This window comes from Pundamilia nyererei, unplaced genomic scaffold, assembly GCF_000239375.1.
Source record: "Pundamilia nyererei isolate P.nyererei 1_Seehausen unplaced genomic scaffold, PunNye1.0 scaffold00086, whole genome shotgun sequence".
Classification (NCBI taxonomy): Eukaryota; Metazoa; Chordata; class Actinopteri; order Cichliformes; family Cichlidae; genus Pundamilia; species Pundamilia nyererei.
The window spans coordinates 740,066-755,522 of record NW_005187487.1 but is presented as its reverse complement, the minus strand read 5'-3'; the positions used below and the strand labels follow the sequence as shown (position 1 = coordinate 755,522).

General features: G+C 40.9%; 1 protein-coding gene across 6 annotated transcripts in view; it reads right to left on the bottom strand.

The window, feature by feature from the left end:
• ttc7b (tetratricopeptide repeat domain 7B) overlaps positions 1-15,324 on the bottom strand; it is a 25,854-nt gene extending 10,530 nt beyond the window's left edge. For 2 of the 6 annotated variants that reach the window (XM_005738727.1, XM_005738728.1), the window contains exons 1-19: positions 15,129-15,324; positions 12,145-12,299; positions 11,983-12,058; positions 11,799-11,891; positions 11,362-11,525; positions 9,623-9,744; positions 8,162-8,240; positions 7,137-7,312; positions 6,916-6,979; positions 6,680-6,817; positions 6,363-6,551; positions 6,115-6,232; positions 4,211-4,268; positions 3,827-3,899; positions 3,510-3,670; positions 3,300-3,416; positions 1,505-1,606; positions 727-824; positions 162-440 (exon numbers count right to left, since the gene is read on the bottom strand). In XM_005738727.1, coding sequence (XP_005738784.1) covers positions 162-440; positions 727-824; positions 1,505-1,606; positions 3,300-3,416; positions 3,510-3,670; positions 3,827-3,899; positions 4,211-4,268; positions 6,115-6,232; positions 6,363-6,551; positions 6,680-6,817; positions 6,916-6,979; positions 7,137-7,312; positions 8,162-8,240; positions 9,623-9,744; positions 11,362-11,525; positions 11,799-11,891; positions 11,983-12,058; positions 12,145-12,299; positions 15,129-15,249 — 2,383 coding nt within the window. In that variant the 5' untranslated portion in view covers positions 15,250-15,324. The remainder of the gene's footprint in view (positions 1-161; positions 441-726; positions 825-1,504; positions 1,607-3,299; positions 3,417-3,509; positions 3,671-3,826; positions 3,900-4,210; positions 4,269-6,114; positions 6,233-6,362; positions 6,552-6,679; positions 6,818-6,915; positions 6,980-7,136; positions 7,313-8,161; positions 8,241-9,622; positions 9,745-11,361; positions 11,526-11,798; positions 11,892-11,982; positions 12,059-12,144; positions 12,300-15,128) is intronic. The other 4 variants (XM_005738730.1, XM_005738731.1, XM_005738729.1 and 1 more) reach the window with 3 other exon arrangements.
• Between the last annotated feature and the right edge of the window lie 133 nt (positions 15,325-15,457).

Here is a 15,457-nt window from a genome sequence, read left to right as displayed (position 1 = left end):
GTGTTTCTGGACATAAATTTTTATGATGTTATAACTAACAGCAGTCATAACATATGTAGCTCGAAAATCACAGAAACAGGCAAAAGTAACTAGTGATGACATCTGTTTGTGGTCAGTCTCCACACCGTGCTACAGGCAGAGCGGACGTGGAGGAGGATTACAGTTGGAGGACAGCTGGCGGACTATGGCGTGGTTGCAGAAGGAGTGAGTCCTGGTCTTTGTGCGTGGAGGTGGAGGAGGAGGAGGAAGGGCAGGGGGAAGGGAAGGAAGAGGAGAGCGGAAAGATGGTTTTTGGAGTGGAGGCAGAGGAGTACGGGGAGGCTGGAAGATGAAGACAGGGGAAGAAGGGGAAGACAGCGGGGAGGAGACGGTGGACATGGTGGAGGGGGAAGTAGGGGAGACTGGTTCGAAACCAGAGAGCGAAGAGGAAGAACCTGAGACTTAAAAAGGAGGAAATAAAACAGAAATGAGTGAAATTAATGAAGGATTAAAGAAAGGATAGAAACAAAAAGACCTTTTCTCAAACAACATTTTTTAAAATGCTCCCATTTTTTAAAGTTTATACATTAAGTTAAAAGAAATCAGATTCTTTTATAGACTTTTCCCTCTATCATCTGTAAAAAAGACATCAGGATGACCATTAGATGAGAGAGAATAATTAAACAAGTTTGACTCCACGTTTACTGATGAACGCTGAGCACGTAGATTTCAGGTGTCTGTACCTACCAGTCTCAGGGTCACTGAAGTCAGGCAGGGTCATAGCGTTGAGCTGTCGCCTGTCTGCTATGGCTCTATCCAACAGACTGCTGCCACGCCCCGAATCACTGCCACGAAACACACGTGGATGTAAACAAAGGGAAAAAGCACATCCGCACGCATGCAAGTACACACACACACACACACACACACGGCCTGGGATTGAGCTGCTGAGCAAGCATGACCTCCAAAACAAGGAGATAAAGCATTTTAGTGCCTTGGTTATCTTTTGTTTTCTTAGTTAGATCAAGCTTCAAGGGAACTGTGTTATTAATGAAGAGACAACGACTCATTGCCAGTTATTCAAATGCTTGATTGCAGCTCTTGCTGCCAAGGATGGCACAACCAGTTATTAGATTTAGAGGGCGAAGAGTTTTTCACACAGGAACAGGCAGGTTTGGGTTGGTTTTTCCCCACTTAATAAATGAAATAATTTTAAAAGTGCATTTTGTATTTACTCTGGTTATGTTTATCTTGTATTAAATTCTGTTTGATGATTGAAACATTTAAATGGGACAAATGCACACAGACAAAAAAAACAAAGAAATTAGGCATATTACTAGCATTGGCTAACATTAGCCAGAAAAAAAGATGGCTTAAAGTGATCTGTAGTCCTGAAAACTATGAATTAAATGCCATATGTAAAGCCACATCAGTGTTTCCTTTTTCTTTTGTGTTCCTGTTGTGCCTGTTTGTTGACATTAGTGATTAGTGGACACCATTCATAAGCTAATGTTAACTTCCTCACTGTTGGCACTGGGAGCGGCACTCAGGAGCGGGCGTAAATGCCACATCCTTTGGATATTTGCAGAAAATTCCCAAGTTCTTCCCAAAGAAGTCACTCCACAGACTGTCAGAATCAACAGAGAGAGTCGGGGAAGGTCTTATATTTCATAATTATGCTATAATCCATTCAGAAAATTTGCAAAAAGAAGCGTGTAAAACATTTTTTAAAATAAATAAATTTTTTTTTTACTAAATGCACATTTAATTAGGGCAAGAGTTGCAGGATCATAAATATAAACTAATACCAGCTTGTGTTTTCACATAGTGAGGTTTTGATTAAAATTAAAAACAAACCTAACATCAGGTTAACATAAACAGTAAACTTTATTTACTGTTTATGTTATTAACTAATATTTGTCCACAGAAGCTATTTAGTACACATCACCAAACATGCCTGGAATTATAGCATTTTTAAATGCCAAGACCATTAGAATGAATTAAATGCTTCTCCATGAAAGTGCTCAGTTGGTAGTTCAGTGTAATCCAGTCTTCACAAAGTTAGAGTCTTAAATTCTTTTTAAAAGTCTTAAAAATGTTACATTTGGTGGCCAGATCCTTCAAGGTAGTCTCCTTGCACACCTCTGCACCTATCTCAGAGCTCCACACCGGTCCCATTATGACCACACGAAGGTGCTTATTTAGGACGAGGGCTGCATCTTCAGATCTTCACAGCAGCGACCCGTCAACCTTAATATTATTTTGGAATAGAGGTCAAAGCCGCAGGGAGCTCAATCTCAAGAGTAGGAGAAATGAGAAATCATAGCCACCTGCCTCGGTTACAAATGCTCTCCCTCCAACTCCTCAAGACATTAGATTAGACGCCCAGTTTTACCCTGGGGGATGACATCATGGTGCTCAACATCTGATGCACTTTGTTTGGTTTTAAACCGCTGATCACAAGTAAAAATCTGGAAGTATATTACCTTAAAGGGGATAGTAACATTTAAATCAGGTATAGTTATTGTTTTTTTATTGGCACCATATCTTAATTATTTAAAATAAAAGCAAACAAATAAAAAAGATCAAACTCTTTGTTTTGTTACGGCACCAGAAACAAGAGAAGCAGTGATTCTCAAAATTTAAGGGACTATAAAAAGGAAACAACAATAAAACAAAGCCATGTGATTTGAACCATATGTTATTGTTCATTTATCTGACCAAATAATAACTATTTTATTCCTCTTGACTTTGGCGGAGCCGTTATTGGATAATCATCATCAAAAATCAAAATTGGAACACACTGAATATTAAAAGGACGACTCACAGAAAGCGAGTACCTCCCACTGTGACTTTACTCCCATGTGCAGTGTTTTTCTTAAGTTTGGGAGGGGCTGACATAGAGCAGAGGGGTTTTTTGGGGACATTTACTGGTTTTGCTAGAACACATGACACCAATCCTGCCTTCTAGCCACAGGCTCCGTGTTTTGTGATATTTATGTATGACTTGAACATTTCATCGATCTTTAGATCCTCGACTTCCAAAGTTAAGACTTAAACTAGCAGCAGACGTTAGATGTGAGGCCCCGTGTATTTGAAGCCACCTGCCTGACGAGATGACGTTCACAAAAATCTGTGACCACCTTCTATTACATGATGGTTTTAACCATCTGGTGTCTGGTTTGTCATCCATCTTGCACCTTGGTGTTGATGATATTCTAGTTTTGCCCGTCTGCACTTTGTAATTCTATCATCACTGTTACCATTATTATTATCAGTAGTAATAGTAGTGTTTTTATCTGGGGGGAGTGTGTGCGTACCTGGGGTTGGTAAGGTTGTAAAAGCTCTTCCAGATCTGCAGCATGTGTTTACAGGTGAGCAGAGCTTCTTCGGGTCCTCTACACATAGCCTCCAGCTTCACCTTGGTATACAACAGACTACACAGACACACACAAACTCACAATCAGCCTGATCCAGCTAAATTAAAAAACAAAACAAAAAAAACCTCAGTGTGAGGTCTGTGAGCTCACTTGAAGTTTTCAGGGTACTCGGAGAGAGCCATCTCTATGATATTGAGAGCATCGTGGTAGTGTTTCTGGGCAGAGAGAAGCAGGGCCAGCAGGTGAAGGGAGTGGACGTCATCTCCTTGAAGCTGCAGTGCCTGCCGAACATAGCCTAGCGCCTCGGGGATCTACACACATACACACACATATGTACACAAACTACAGGTTTTCACAACATTTGGGAAAAAAGGACTTTGTTAAATATGTGCAACTCCTTGGAGTTTTGATTTTGGACGTCTGCCTTTAGTGTCACAAACACTTGTGTTGATTTTCTCTTGCATTACCTGTCTGGACACGGCAAGCTGCAGCGCCAAGTAGAAGGCTGCCAAATGGTCAGTTGGAGACAGACTCTGAGCTCTACAGATGAGAAGAGAAAGGAGATGTTGTGTTCAAGAGGCAGCAAATAAAAAATTAAATAAGGTTAGATAAAACTTTAAAGATCCCAGTGGAAAAATAAGGTCAGCGCTGCAGCAAGACGGATGGAAAAGGGAAGCAAATGCTGACCATATTTATGGGAATAAATAATGTCAAAGCCAAACACTGCGCACAGATTAGTCATAGCACAAGCACGAAGGTTCAAATGAGTCAAAAGCATAATGTAATGGTTTGGCAGGGTGGTAAGTTTAAAGTGTAGAAAAGAAAACAGAGCATCATAGCTCAGTCCGAACCTCTGGAAGGCTCCCAAAGCTTTCCTCTGGTATTCCTCCTGTGTGCTCCGCAATGACGCTAAAGACATGCAGAGACACAAACACACCGATAGGTTTTACAGTAACACTGATTATGAATCACTGCAGCTTTTTGCACACTTCTTTTCATACTGCAAAAACATCCGGGCCAGAAACAGAAACAGATGATGCATCGCCTCATGTAAGCAAGCGCTCTATAGCGATCTGCCATCATACTCATCACAAACAAAAAGAGTCCCTTGACAACACACATACCCAAAAGCAAAACCACTTGAAAAGTGGCTGAAAACTCAAGGTGAATGATTTTAAATGAGGAGAGAACTCATGGCTTCAACATAGACTTAAAGAACTATGACTCACACTTCCCTTACTTTGAATTTACTCAGAGTGAGCAAAGGTGCGATAAATTTGCAACCGTGCACAGTATACAACAGGGGTGTCAAACACAAGGACCACTGGACTGTGAAGTAGGGTAAAAATTTTGGACTTTTAACGGTGTTTTTATAAATTTTAAAGCCTGTGCTAGTGCTAAAGACCTCCTACACAGCTATTTGTACAACACAAAACTTGTGAAGCAATAGACAAACAACTAAATGACAACGTGTCCACAGGAAAATAAATAAAATATGGCATTTTCTGGCAATTAACAAAAGCCTTCCGCTTTCTAATTACAGGACAGTCTGGGCTCTGAGCTACCAGACCCTTTTCTGTATTTTTACACATTTCTTACAATTTAAGCCCAAAGAGTCGTGCCGACACACTCCTTTCATTTAAATAGAGCAGTGAGGTGTGGTGCTTAAACTGCACTTCTTTTTCTTCTATAGAGATATCGCAGGGATTAAATGTGCAGTTAAACTTCTTTACACTGACAGAAAGACGATATTCACTGGTCTGGTCCACTAAAGATCAAAGTGTAATATGCATAAATAAATGTATAAAAAAGATGGAAGCAGCATCTGGGTCTGAAAAGTGAAGACCTTAAACCTGCATTCATTTTAATGGCCACCAGGGGGCAAAAAGAATTATGAACCCATAGAAACCTCATCGAAAACGGTCAGGACCTCGTAAACCTTGGTTTATGGCCTCAGTTGCTCATTTCAGGTCATACTGTCTAAACCATTAGGACCATTTTGTAAATTCTGGTCTGTTTAAGTGTTACAAAGGACGATTACACAGATATGATCATTGCAATGAGCGCCCAGTTTCATATACAGCTCCACCCCTTGCTTGTCATATTAAGTGGTTGAAAGTTGCTTGAACGGGAAAGAGCAGCATCGAGTTCACCGCGAAGAAGAAGGAGCTCAAAAACAAAAGAAAAGAAAAGAAAAAAAACCCCATCAAACATTTTCATTGTTATTGCTCAGTTTCACTTCACTACAAACAAAAATTCTTTGTGTTTGTGCTGTTGTTGGGCAATAGGTGTCATAACAGACAAACTAACAGGCTCAAAAACATCTCCCGACACTGGCCCCTGGTGACAGGTCTGCAGCTGAGAATTTTTAGCCACGCCCCTGCATACATGAAGTGCTGTGATGGATTTCTTAGAAGTCTTTTCATAGCCTGTTGCACATGAACTGAATTCCTGACCCTAAAATGACCCTACAATTTACATTTTTAAACAGTGTGAAATAGGGCATAGTAGGCAGCAGGGACAAATTGATGATGCACAACCATTTGAAAGCTGGAAAAAACAAAATCACAAAAAAGAGAAAGCCCTCCTGACCTGGGCTAGGCTGGAAAAAAACTCTGGTCCAAATCAGCCAATGAGTTTGCAAACTTGTAGCTTTTCCTGATTTCTTTTCACCCAGAAAAAAATAAAAATCTTGCTCACACGTTCGCACCAAGAAAATGACTCAGGAGATGGAACTTCTCCTGAACAGACTTACCATCAGTGGCTTTGAGGCTGTAAACCAAACCTATAGCCAAGTAGCCTTTGGCTCTGAATTCAGCTGCTTTCTCTCCCATGTCAATCACCATCTTTGCAAAGCACTCTCCTTCATCCAGCTGAATAATGACAGAGGGAAATTTATAGGAACAGAGAGAGAAAGTTAGACACTGGTGAACATGTTGGAGGCAGTTATATTAAGAACTAACAAACCGCCCTCACAGGGCAGCTCAGCTGTACGGTTCGCACCCAGTGGAGAGGTCCGATGCACAGCTTTACGGCCAGCAGCGGGATGGTGGGGTCATCGGGCTTCAGGCGGATACACTCCTTGAGAACCTTAACGGCACGAGCTGATTTGCCTGCTGCCATCAGCGACAAGGCGAGCTGATACCACAAGTGGAACTCCTCAAAGGCGAACTTCATGGCTCTCTCCAAACACTGAAAGATAGTACATTTTTCTGTTTTATTGGGATGTCTCTAGGCACCAACGTTTGTTGAGGAACAAAAGCAGTGAAAATACTATCCCCACAGTCACTGTGACTGCGGTCTACAGAGGGGTCATTCACCTCTGACAACATCTCATACTGCCCTCTCCTGCCCAAAGCTATGGTCAGCAGGTCATACACCACCGAGGCCGACTGCAGACTGATGATCCGATCGTTGTTGTGTTCAGGAATTCTGCTTAGGACGGCATCACGGTTGGCCTGAAACACACAAAAGCCCACGTATGCATAGGTGTGAATACGGAAAAACCAGCTCAGTGTTCTGGCATGGTTTACTCTGCAGAGAGTTTGTGCCTCACCATGGATTCACTGATGAGCAGCAGCAGCAATGCTTCTTCTGTGTTCTCCTGAGGGCAAAACAGACTGCGAGGAGAGGAACGCAGCGGGAGGCCGATGGAGTTGGACGAGGATGAGAGGGAGGGAAAAAAAAGGGAGGGAAAAGTGATGAGAACAAATTGGTGGAAAAGTACACTGGCAGCAGATTTAATCTGGTATCCACGCCGAGTGCTTTGCTTCTTACTTCTCTCCCGAGTACACTCGTGGGCGTCGGCTTAGGCTGTAGCTCTTGCTATGAGTGTGTCCTTGGCGTGTCGGATCGTCCAGGGGCGACACAACGGGTGGGTCTTCAAGAGGAGACCAGTAACTCTGTTCGCACATTCCTCTGAGCAAGATCTCTGCAAGCTGTCTGGCTATGGTCTGTACGAACACAACACTTGTATATTAACTTCTTATAGCACAGCACAGGCTTTAATCTGGACCCTTTCGTCATTAACGTACATCCTTATAAAAATTTACAACTATTGGATCTAACAGCCTGTCCTGGGATTCTTCCCAACAGACAGAGACAGACAGACGATACAGTTGTGGTGCAATTTGTGGAAGAAGTGACGTGTTTAAAGGAGTAATTTGACAATTTGGGAAATTTTTAAAGGTATTACTTGTTGCTAAGATGAGAAGAAGTTAAAGTCGGCTGCCACAGACAGAAAACAGGTGAAGCCTCTGCGTTGGGCTCTGTCATTTGTTTGTTGGGCAAGTGTTTGACTTTCAACTTTGGGGATGTGTAGATATAAATCATTTCAATTTTGGTGTCAGTGACCATTAGTTAACCTCACTATTGTTGTTAGAGGTCAGATTTAGAAACCGTTTTCCTTTTGAAGTACAAATCAAAAAAATCTGTGGACAGCAGTGCCGTGCAGTGTAAGTTCGCTCTCCTTCTGTCTACCACTCGCTGAGGCATAACTCTAACTTTGCTTCAAACATTCTCAGAGTCATCATTTCATGTGTCAGTGTAGGTGAAATGATAGCACGCCCATGAAAACTGAAGTTCTGGTGCACAAAATGTTTTCAGTTTGACTTCTGTCAGCTTAAATGTGCAACAACAGTTTGTTCTGTACTGTGAAGATGCAGCAGTTTGAACAGACAGTCTTAAAAAAAAACCAAGAACAAAATCTTACTTCTAGTACCTTAAAGTACCTATGAAGCAAACAATTATGTTCCCCAAAAATTCCAAGCTGTTCCCTTAAGTGTTAATAAACTGTTCCTCACCATTCGTAGGTTCTGGGTGGTTCTGGTCTCAATAGCCCGAAGAATCTCTCGAAACCTGCCCACACCTTGTGTCAGGTTGCTGCAATGATGGAGACAGGAAACAGGAAAGACAAAAAAAATATTACCAGCTGCTGAACGACACTGAGTCCAGTGCACATACTTGCCTAATTTTGTGTGTATTGGTTTTCTTTGACCACTTGAGTAGCTTTGCATGATTCAGAGTTCAAAATAATCCCAATTTTTCTGTTTATCTTCTGTCTGAAACAAGTTGATTTAGCTCAGTTTCATTGGCTTCCCCTCGGAAACAAACAGAAACCGTTAGATAAAGGTGTTGAATTAGGTTCCACTTACTTAGTTTATTCTGATTACATTTTGTAAAAGCAAGCCTATGCATGCACCAGAACACAACTGTTTAGGAGACCATACTGTTTGAAAATGGTGCAAATATAAACTCACTAATTTCAGACACTAATTTCCAGCTCCATGTTTTTATACTTTGACTCTGAATATCTTTGCATGACTATCAGTTTAAAATAATTCTGTTTTTATATTGTGGGGACTCTAAGTTTGAATTAAACCGTTTCAGCTCCACCAACCTTTTAACATTCCTCTGACTGGCTGCTACTGCTGCCACCAGCAGGTGGGCTTTCTGCTCACAGGCAACGTCATGTGACTGAGATTTCCATACTGGAAATCTTTAACCATCCAAACCATATCATCCCACATTTACATCATGCAAAGCCAAAAGCAGAAGAAACTCTCTACACAGGATGACCTAATTTTTTAAGCCTTTGGCCATACACATGACTGGAAAGTTAAAGAGTAACAGGCCTTATTTAAAGTCACATTCCAATATATACACACACACAATATATTTTTTATGGACATTTAATGCTGTGTGAGGCATTTTTTTTATGCTAGAAGCTTCAAATGAAACCATGTTATTCCTAGAAACTATGACAAGTTGCTGCGTGATGTCATATTTGTACCTGAGGCCAGACTTTAATATTTACAAAAACAGAGTATGTATACTGTCTACATATTTTTGGTTTGCTTCACAGCAAAAACAATCATTTAGCAATAAGTAAAAAGAAAGAAAAACAAAAAACAAAAAACAGAAACCCTGTAGGACAGAGACTATCATGAGGCGTCCAGCAGCTGCTGCAACACTGAAACCACCAGCAGCATCTAGCGCAACACCGCTGTGTGAACTGCTCTGAGCTCAACCGTGAACGTTACTTAACCATGTTCACACTTTTTTTTTGCTTTTATTCCACCTGTCAGCAGCTCTGTAACACCACAACTGCTGAATGAGTGAAGAATGCCCACAGAGGGCTGCTAAGGTTTAAGAAAAAGAAAAAAGAAAAAGAAAAAAAAAAAACATCAGCAAGAGCCAGAGAGGTAAAAACTTTCCTGTCTGATCTCTCAGGTTCACCACCATGTGTTCCCCACCCCCCTTACCCATTCTTGAAGTGGATGACATGGGCTCTCTGAAGGCCCGTCTCTAGGAAGTAGCCCAGCTCCTGGTCCTGAGCTGTCGGACCAGGCTTTGGACTGCGGTTCTGAATCCCTGCTGACAACGCCTATGCAACAAACAACAAAAAGAACGAGAAGTTTACTCAACCCCTCCTAACCTGAATCAATAAGACTTATTTTAATCTCAGGCGGCTCTGCATTTAAAAAACAGACACGATTCTGCAGTGGAAATCACTGCATGACTTTTAACTGTTTACTTCTATTGATTTTTACTTTGATTTTTCAACCTCCGCTTTATTTGATTTGATTTTGTCCCTCAGTGAATATTAAACTTCCACAACCATCGTTCCCGTTGCAGAATTCTTCCACAAATTTCAATTCAGGATTATTCAAGTTCCATGTCTCTCTCTTATAATGTCTGTTTTTAGTAAATGACTTCAGGTGCTAAACTGGCTCATTGGCAGTCCAAAAATTGACACCTGCCGGAAATATATTGTGTGTCACAAAGACACAATATATGACAAAGAATCTGATATCAGGCTATATCGAAAAACTAAATGTGGTTACTAAATACTTCCTTTTACGGTCTTTTTGGACGTAATTAAACAAGCTTGAAACAACTTCTTGAGGAGCAGTCAAATTTTAACATTTAACTTTCAGGGTCAGAGGAGTCCACGTTTAAGGAAACGTAACGGTGTTAAAAATACCGGACCACTCCTGAAAGACTATTGACATTGTGCTTTTCTCCTTTTGAAAACGATCAAATAAGCAAGTGAACAGTCAAACCTGGTACTGCAGCATTTGCTCTCTCTCCTTTTTGATTATTAACTCTCTTTTTATTTCGGAGTTTTTAAAATGTTTAAAGACGTGCAAACCACCAGACAACAAAAGACAGATAAGGTAGTTTTGGAAAACAATAATTAAAAACAAAAAATCTCTTATAACTATATATTATATATACATATATACACAAAAGGTGGAGGAAATTAGTCTGAAAGCTGCTTTGCATACTTTTGAATATAAACTAGAATACAGTAAAATACTTTAAGGATCAGGGAGTGCATTATAAGAGGACTGCACACCAGGAGAGATAAAGAGATTATTTTGGAGGGAAAAAAATGTTCCTTTAGTTCATTCCCTTAAGAGTTTCATCTCTGTGATTTGATGAATGTACCCACTGTTCCCAGTGTTGTTGTTTAAAGAAAAAAGTATATTTCCATGCTGTACAGCCCCTCAACTCTAAAACACTAATAAGAAAGATGTTAAAAGATAAGCTATGCAAGTTTCTGGTATTAGAGTCTCAACAAACAATCAAATATCTCCCGTTTCAGCATTTGATGAGCTGCTTTTCTGCTTTAAAATAAACAGAAGGTTTTCCCATCTATGTCTTAAATACATTATCATGACATTGTTAAAGTATTCCTTAACTAGCACCTGTAATATTGCACACGTTTTGTTGAATTTCTCAGAAGTATCACTACATCCAGGTTGGAATATTTGAGCTGCATCCTTCTCAGTTTTACTGCAGTTTGCTCAGCCTGTGCTCTCGGCAAATAAAGACGAAGAGATTTGTTTGTCAGTTGGCCGTCGAGGGCGGTGGCGCATCAGTCAAACTCGAACGCAGTCAGCAGGATGTTCATCACACGCCCATAAGGACAGTGAAAAACAACAACACGCAGAGAAAACGCTGCACTCTGTGAAGCCATCACAGCCTGACAACACACCTTCTCGGCCTCCTGCAGATAGAGCAAAGCAATGTCTCCAGACTTTTCGTAGCAGGTGATGATCTCCTGCTCCCGCTCGGTCATGCTCCTGTTGGACGCCGGAGACCCGGCGTTCTTATTGGATAGAGACGGTGAAGCAGCTGGGACTTTCTCTAGGCACAAACCTGAGGAAGAAAGAGAGAAGAAGAAACATGGTGTGACTGGGAGACATTTTGCCCTATTTGACACCATCACCTACTGTCACTGATGAATGTTTTCCCAGATGAAATCAGTTAAACACATTCAAAGACAAACAGTGCAGTCTGCGGCTTCTTTTTACATCTGTGGCACTGCACTGCCACCGTGTGGAGAGAAGAGGTGCTGCAGAGATTAGTGCTGATTAGCTTGATGACAGTTTAAGTGAGGTTAAGGAGGACACAAACAAGGACTGTGTATACCTTTAGTCGCATAAGACTCTGCTATCATAGACAGCCTGTACACAGGAGCTCCAGCCAGCTGCATGTCGTCCAGGTTCACCTTGCTGTAGTGCCCTGTCAAATCACGAATTATGTATTATAAACTGACCTACTTATTCACTAAAATGAGGGGGAAAAAATATTGAATATGAGAAATGTGTGTCACCTAAAGCATCTTTGTATTCTCCCTCCACATAGCACAGTTTGGCCATTAACAGGCTAGCTTCCTGGATGTAATCCGGCTAGAAGAGAGGAACAAATGAATAAATAAATAAATAATAAAGGATGTCTCTATGTTCGGAGTTTTGATTTTCAGCCCAGTGGTTACCTTCAGGTTTCCTCTGTCCAGAGCAGCAGTGAGATGCTTCCTGACCTCCAGCAGTTTTGGCCGTTGGACCCTGGGACTTGTACCTTGCTTGATGGGATTCTCCTTCAGGTACGTCTGCAGCTTACATTCACCCAACAGCAGCTCGCCCAGGTCATCTGGAACAATCAGGAGGTCAGAGCAACCATGACATCAAATCCTCTTGTCCTCATCCAGCATGTCTCCAACATTTTGAGAGCTTACAGTTGATCTATTATGCTCATGAGCATGAGACCCAGTTCAAAAAAATCCTTATTTGTCTTACACTAGGTTTCTCCCTAACCTGCCTATTTCTGGTTGCTTGGTGTGCAGTTTGCATGTTCTCCTTGGATACTCACCTGTAAAGGTGTGCCATTTTCATTCATTATTTGCCTTATGACTTTAAGGCCTAATGCAGGGTGAACACCTGGTTAAAGTTCTCTCTCAACCACCTGAGTTTGTCAATGAGGCATTAACATCAATGCAGTACATGCAGTGCCTTCATCTACTTTATCCTTTGATCTAAGCTTCCTATAGCCAAGCTGTCGCTACAGCCACATGCCAACAATGGCAAACCCTGTAACCTGTGTACGCTCACGCAAAATATCTGCCAAGCAACATGGACTTAATTTAATGCCATAAAAGTATGCAAAGAAGTAACACAGAAGAAAATATGGACGTAACAGGGGCTCAAAACACCCCGAGTGTAAATTATGATGCATGAACTGAGGCTTAATGGTTATTCAGAAACTACTCAGGGTTACAGTGAGAATGGCAAATCTGCACACGGAGAAACACTGCTTTGTTTGCACACATACCAGACAGAATTATGCACTCCGGGCTCTGATCTGAATATCTTCACTAATGACTCCAAAACAAACAAAAAAGGTGCTGGATAAAAATGCAAAAATGTGGAGACCAAACCTGTGTTTAAAGTGATAGTTGCTACTTCCTTCTTTTGTATACTATCAGTGGTGATTCCCCAAATCCACATCTAGTCTACAGTGGACTTGAATTTAGGTCTTGAATTTAGGTCTTGAATTTACTAGGTACTTACGAAACATCCTGAGGCTTCAGGTCATCATGAACAGACTTTTATGCTCTGTTATACAAAAACAATCTGGTGTTCACTAAAGGGGTTGTAGCTTAAACAAAGGCCAATTATGGCTTTTCATATACGTGAAATTGAATTTAACAAAGCTTGTTTTATTTTGTTTACTAAGTGGCCAAAATAATTACAGGAAAATGCCTCCGCTTCTTTTAACTTCACTGATGATATCACTGCAATAAGTCTTGTCTGTGACAGGAAGGGAATCTGCATACTGGAGTGAGGAACAGCAGCTGATGAGGTGGTGAAAAGACAACAGTTGGACCTTCGACACATCTCAAACTAAAGAGCTTACTGTTGACTCTAAAAGGGAAATAGTTCAACATCTCTCCTTTTCCACCACTGGCCATGTTGTTGGAGAGGGTCTCGTCCTTCCGCTTCCTGGGCAGCACTATACATCAATAGTTATCAAGGGACATGAACACCACTGTCATTGTTAGTAAAGCCCACCAAGACAGCTAAGCACAACCAATCAGGACAAACAACAGCTTGAAAAAGCAGTGCATATAGCTCTCAAGATCATTGGATGCAGTCTATTTTCCACAGCTTCACACTATACCACCACTGACCTTGCCTAATCTGCAAATCACCTATTCAGTCTTCTCCCATCAGGCAGAAGATACAGGTTTACTGGGATTCTGTTTACAGTTGTATTTGTTTTTACAGTTATACTTACTCTTCACTACTATATTTTAGTTGTTTTTAATTGAAACAACAGTTTTAATTTTTTTAGTTAAGGTGTTTTTACAGAGTTCCTGCTTTATTGTCTGCTTCTTTCAAATCTCACAATAAATCTCTCTCATTTCCAGTTTCATATCCTTTACAGATGCAATGATACAAGTTTAAAAAAAAATAAACCAACGTTTCCTTGTGTAACAATAATGATGTTTAAACATAAAAGCTAAGCACATTTAAATTGCATGACAAAGGTTGGCATATAAATGAGTTTGATTATAGTTCTGTTAAAGTAGTTTACATCTCTCATCTTATTTTCATTTCATTCAAATGTCATTAAGAAAAGTGAGAAAGTCCTTCTTGCATGTAACTTTTATAATAACCAAAAAAATAAAAATAAGAATTTAAAAAAAAGTCTGTCGTGAGCAACACATCAGCCTTGCTTAACTCGTTTTATCTTTTAAACTAAAATATCACACTGTCGTTTACTGATACCCTGAGAAAGCGGTTTGACAGCTAGCACGTATTGTAGCTATCTTAGCCAACCAGAGAGAATTTGAAAAACTACCACATTTAAATATCTAGTGGTTTCAGCAAACGCATGGCCGTCATTAAATAAATGTTAAGGGGTACAGCTTAGAACTATAACCTTCTGGAAAATTCGGCACAAATAAAAATTGGCAGAGGTCATATTAATTTATTAAAGTATCGAGTAAGTACCCCGATAGCGCCCCAAATCGGTTTAACTGGTGGCAAGGGGACAGTGAGCTGAAAAGATAAATAGATAAATAAAAAATGTGAGATAAATCTGTCGTTTTACTCTAGCGATGTTTCTTTAAGTACAATTCATAAAACGTTATTGATCCTCCACACTAGTCAAACACATCCAACGTTAAATGGATACATTTCTGAATGAAGTTCTGCGTGACAGGAAACTGAGCTGTCAGAACATAGGAACTCAATCACAGCAGCGAAAACTGTTCACATCTTTAAACTCAAACCTTCCTAAAGTTGAACAAAGACCTGTCACATCTTTCTTAAGTCTTTACGAGGTAACTGGCTCTAAGCAGAGGCGACAACTCCCAGCATCGGCTGCCTCTGCCAGGAAGTAGCGAGGACTGAGGCCAGGGAGGAGGCCCCATACACTGGATGAACGAACAGCGGAGAAACCCGGCACACTTCCTACCGTTTGATATCAGCTTAGCCGAGAGCTGTCGCACCAACTCTGGAATCTTGTCCCACTGGGCCTCCGAGCGGCATCGCTCTATCTCTATCTCCAGTCGTGAACCAGACTTCCTCGCTGTCATCTTGGCGAGTGAGGAGCAGCGCCAACTGGACCAAAACACCACCGGAGGAGCAAGCTAACGCTGGGTGAACCCCAGCATCCGGTCCCCACTTTCAAAATAAGACACACTAATTGTTTTATGACTATAACAATGAAATAAAACACTGGTTGATTAAACTTAGCTGTTATTTTGGCTCTTTGAGTACTGTCGGTGCCATTTGATCACGCAG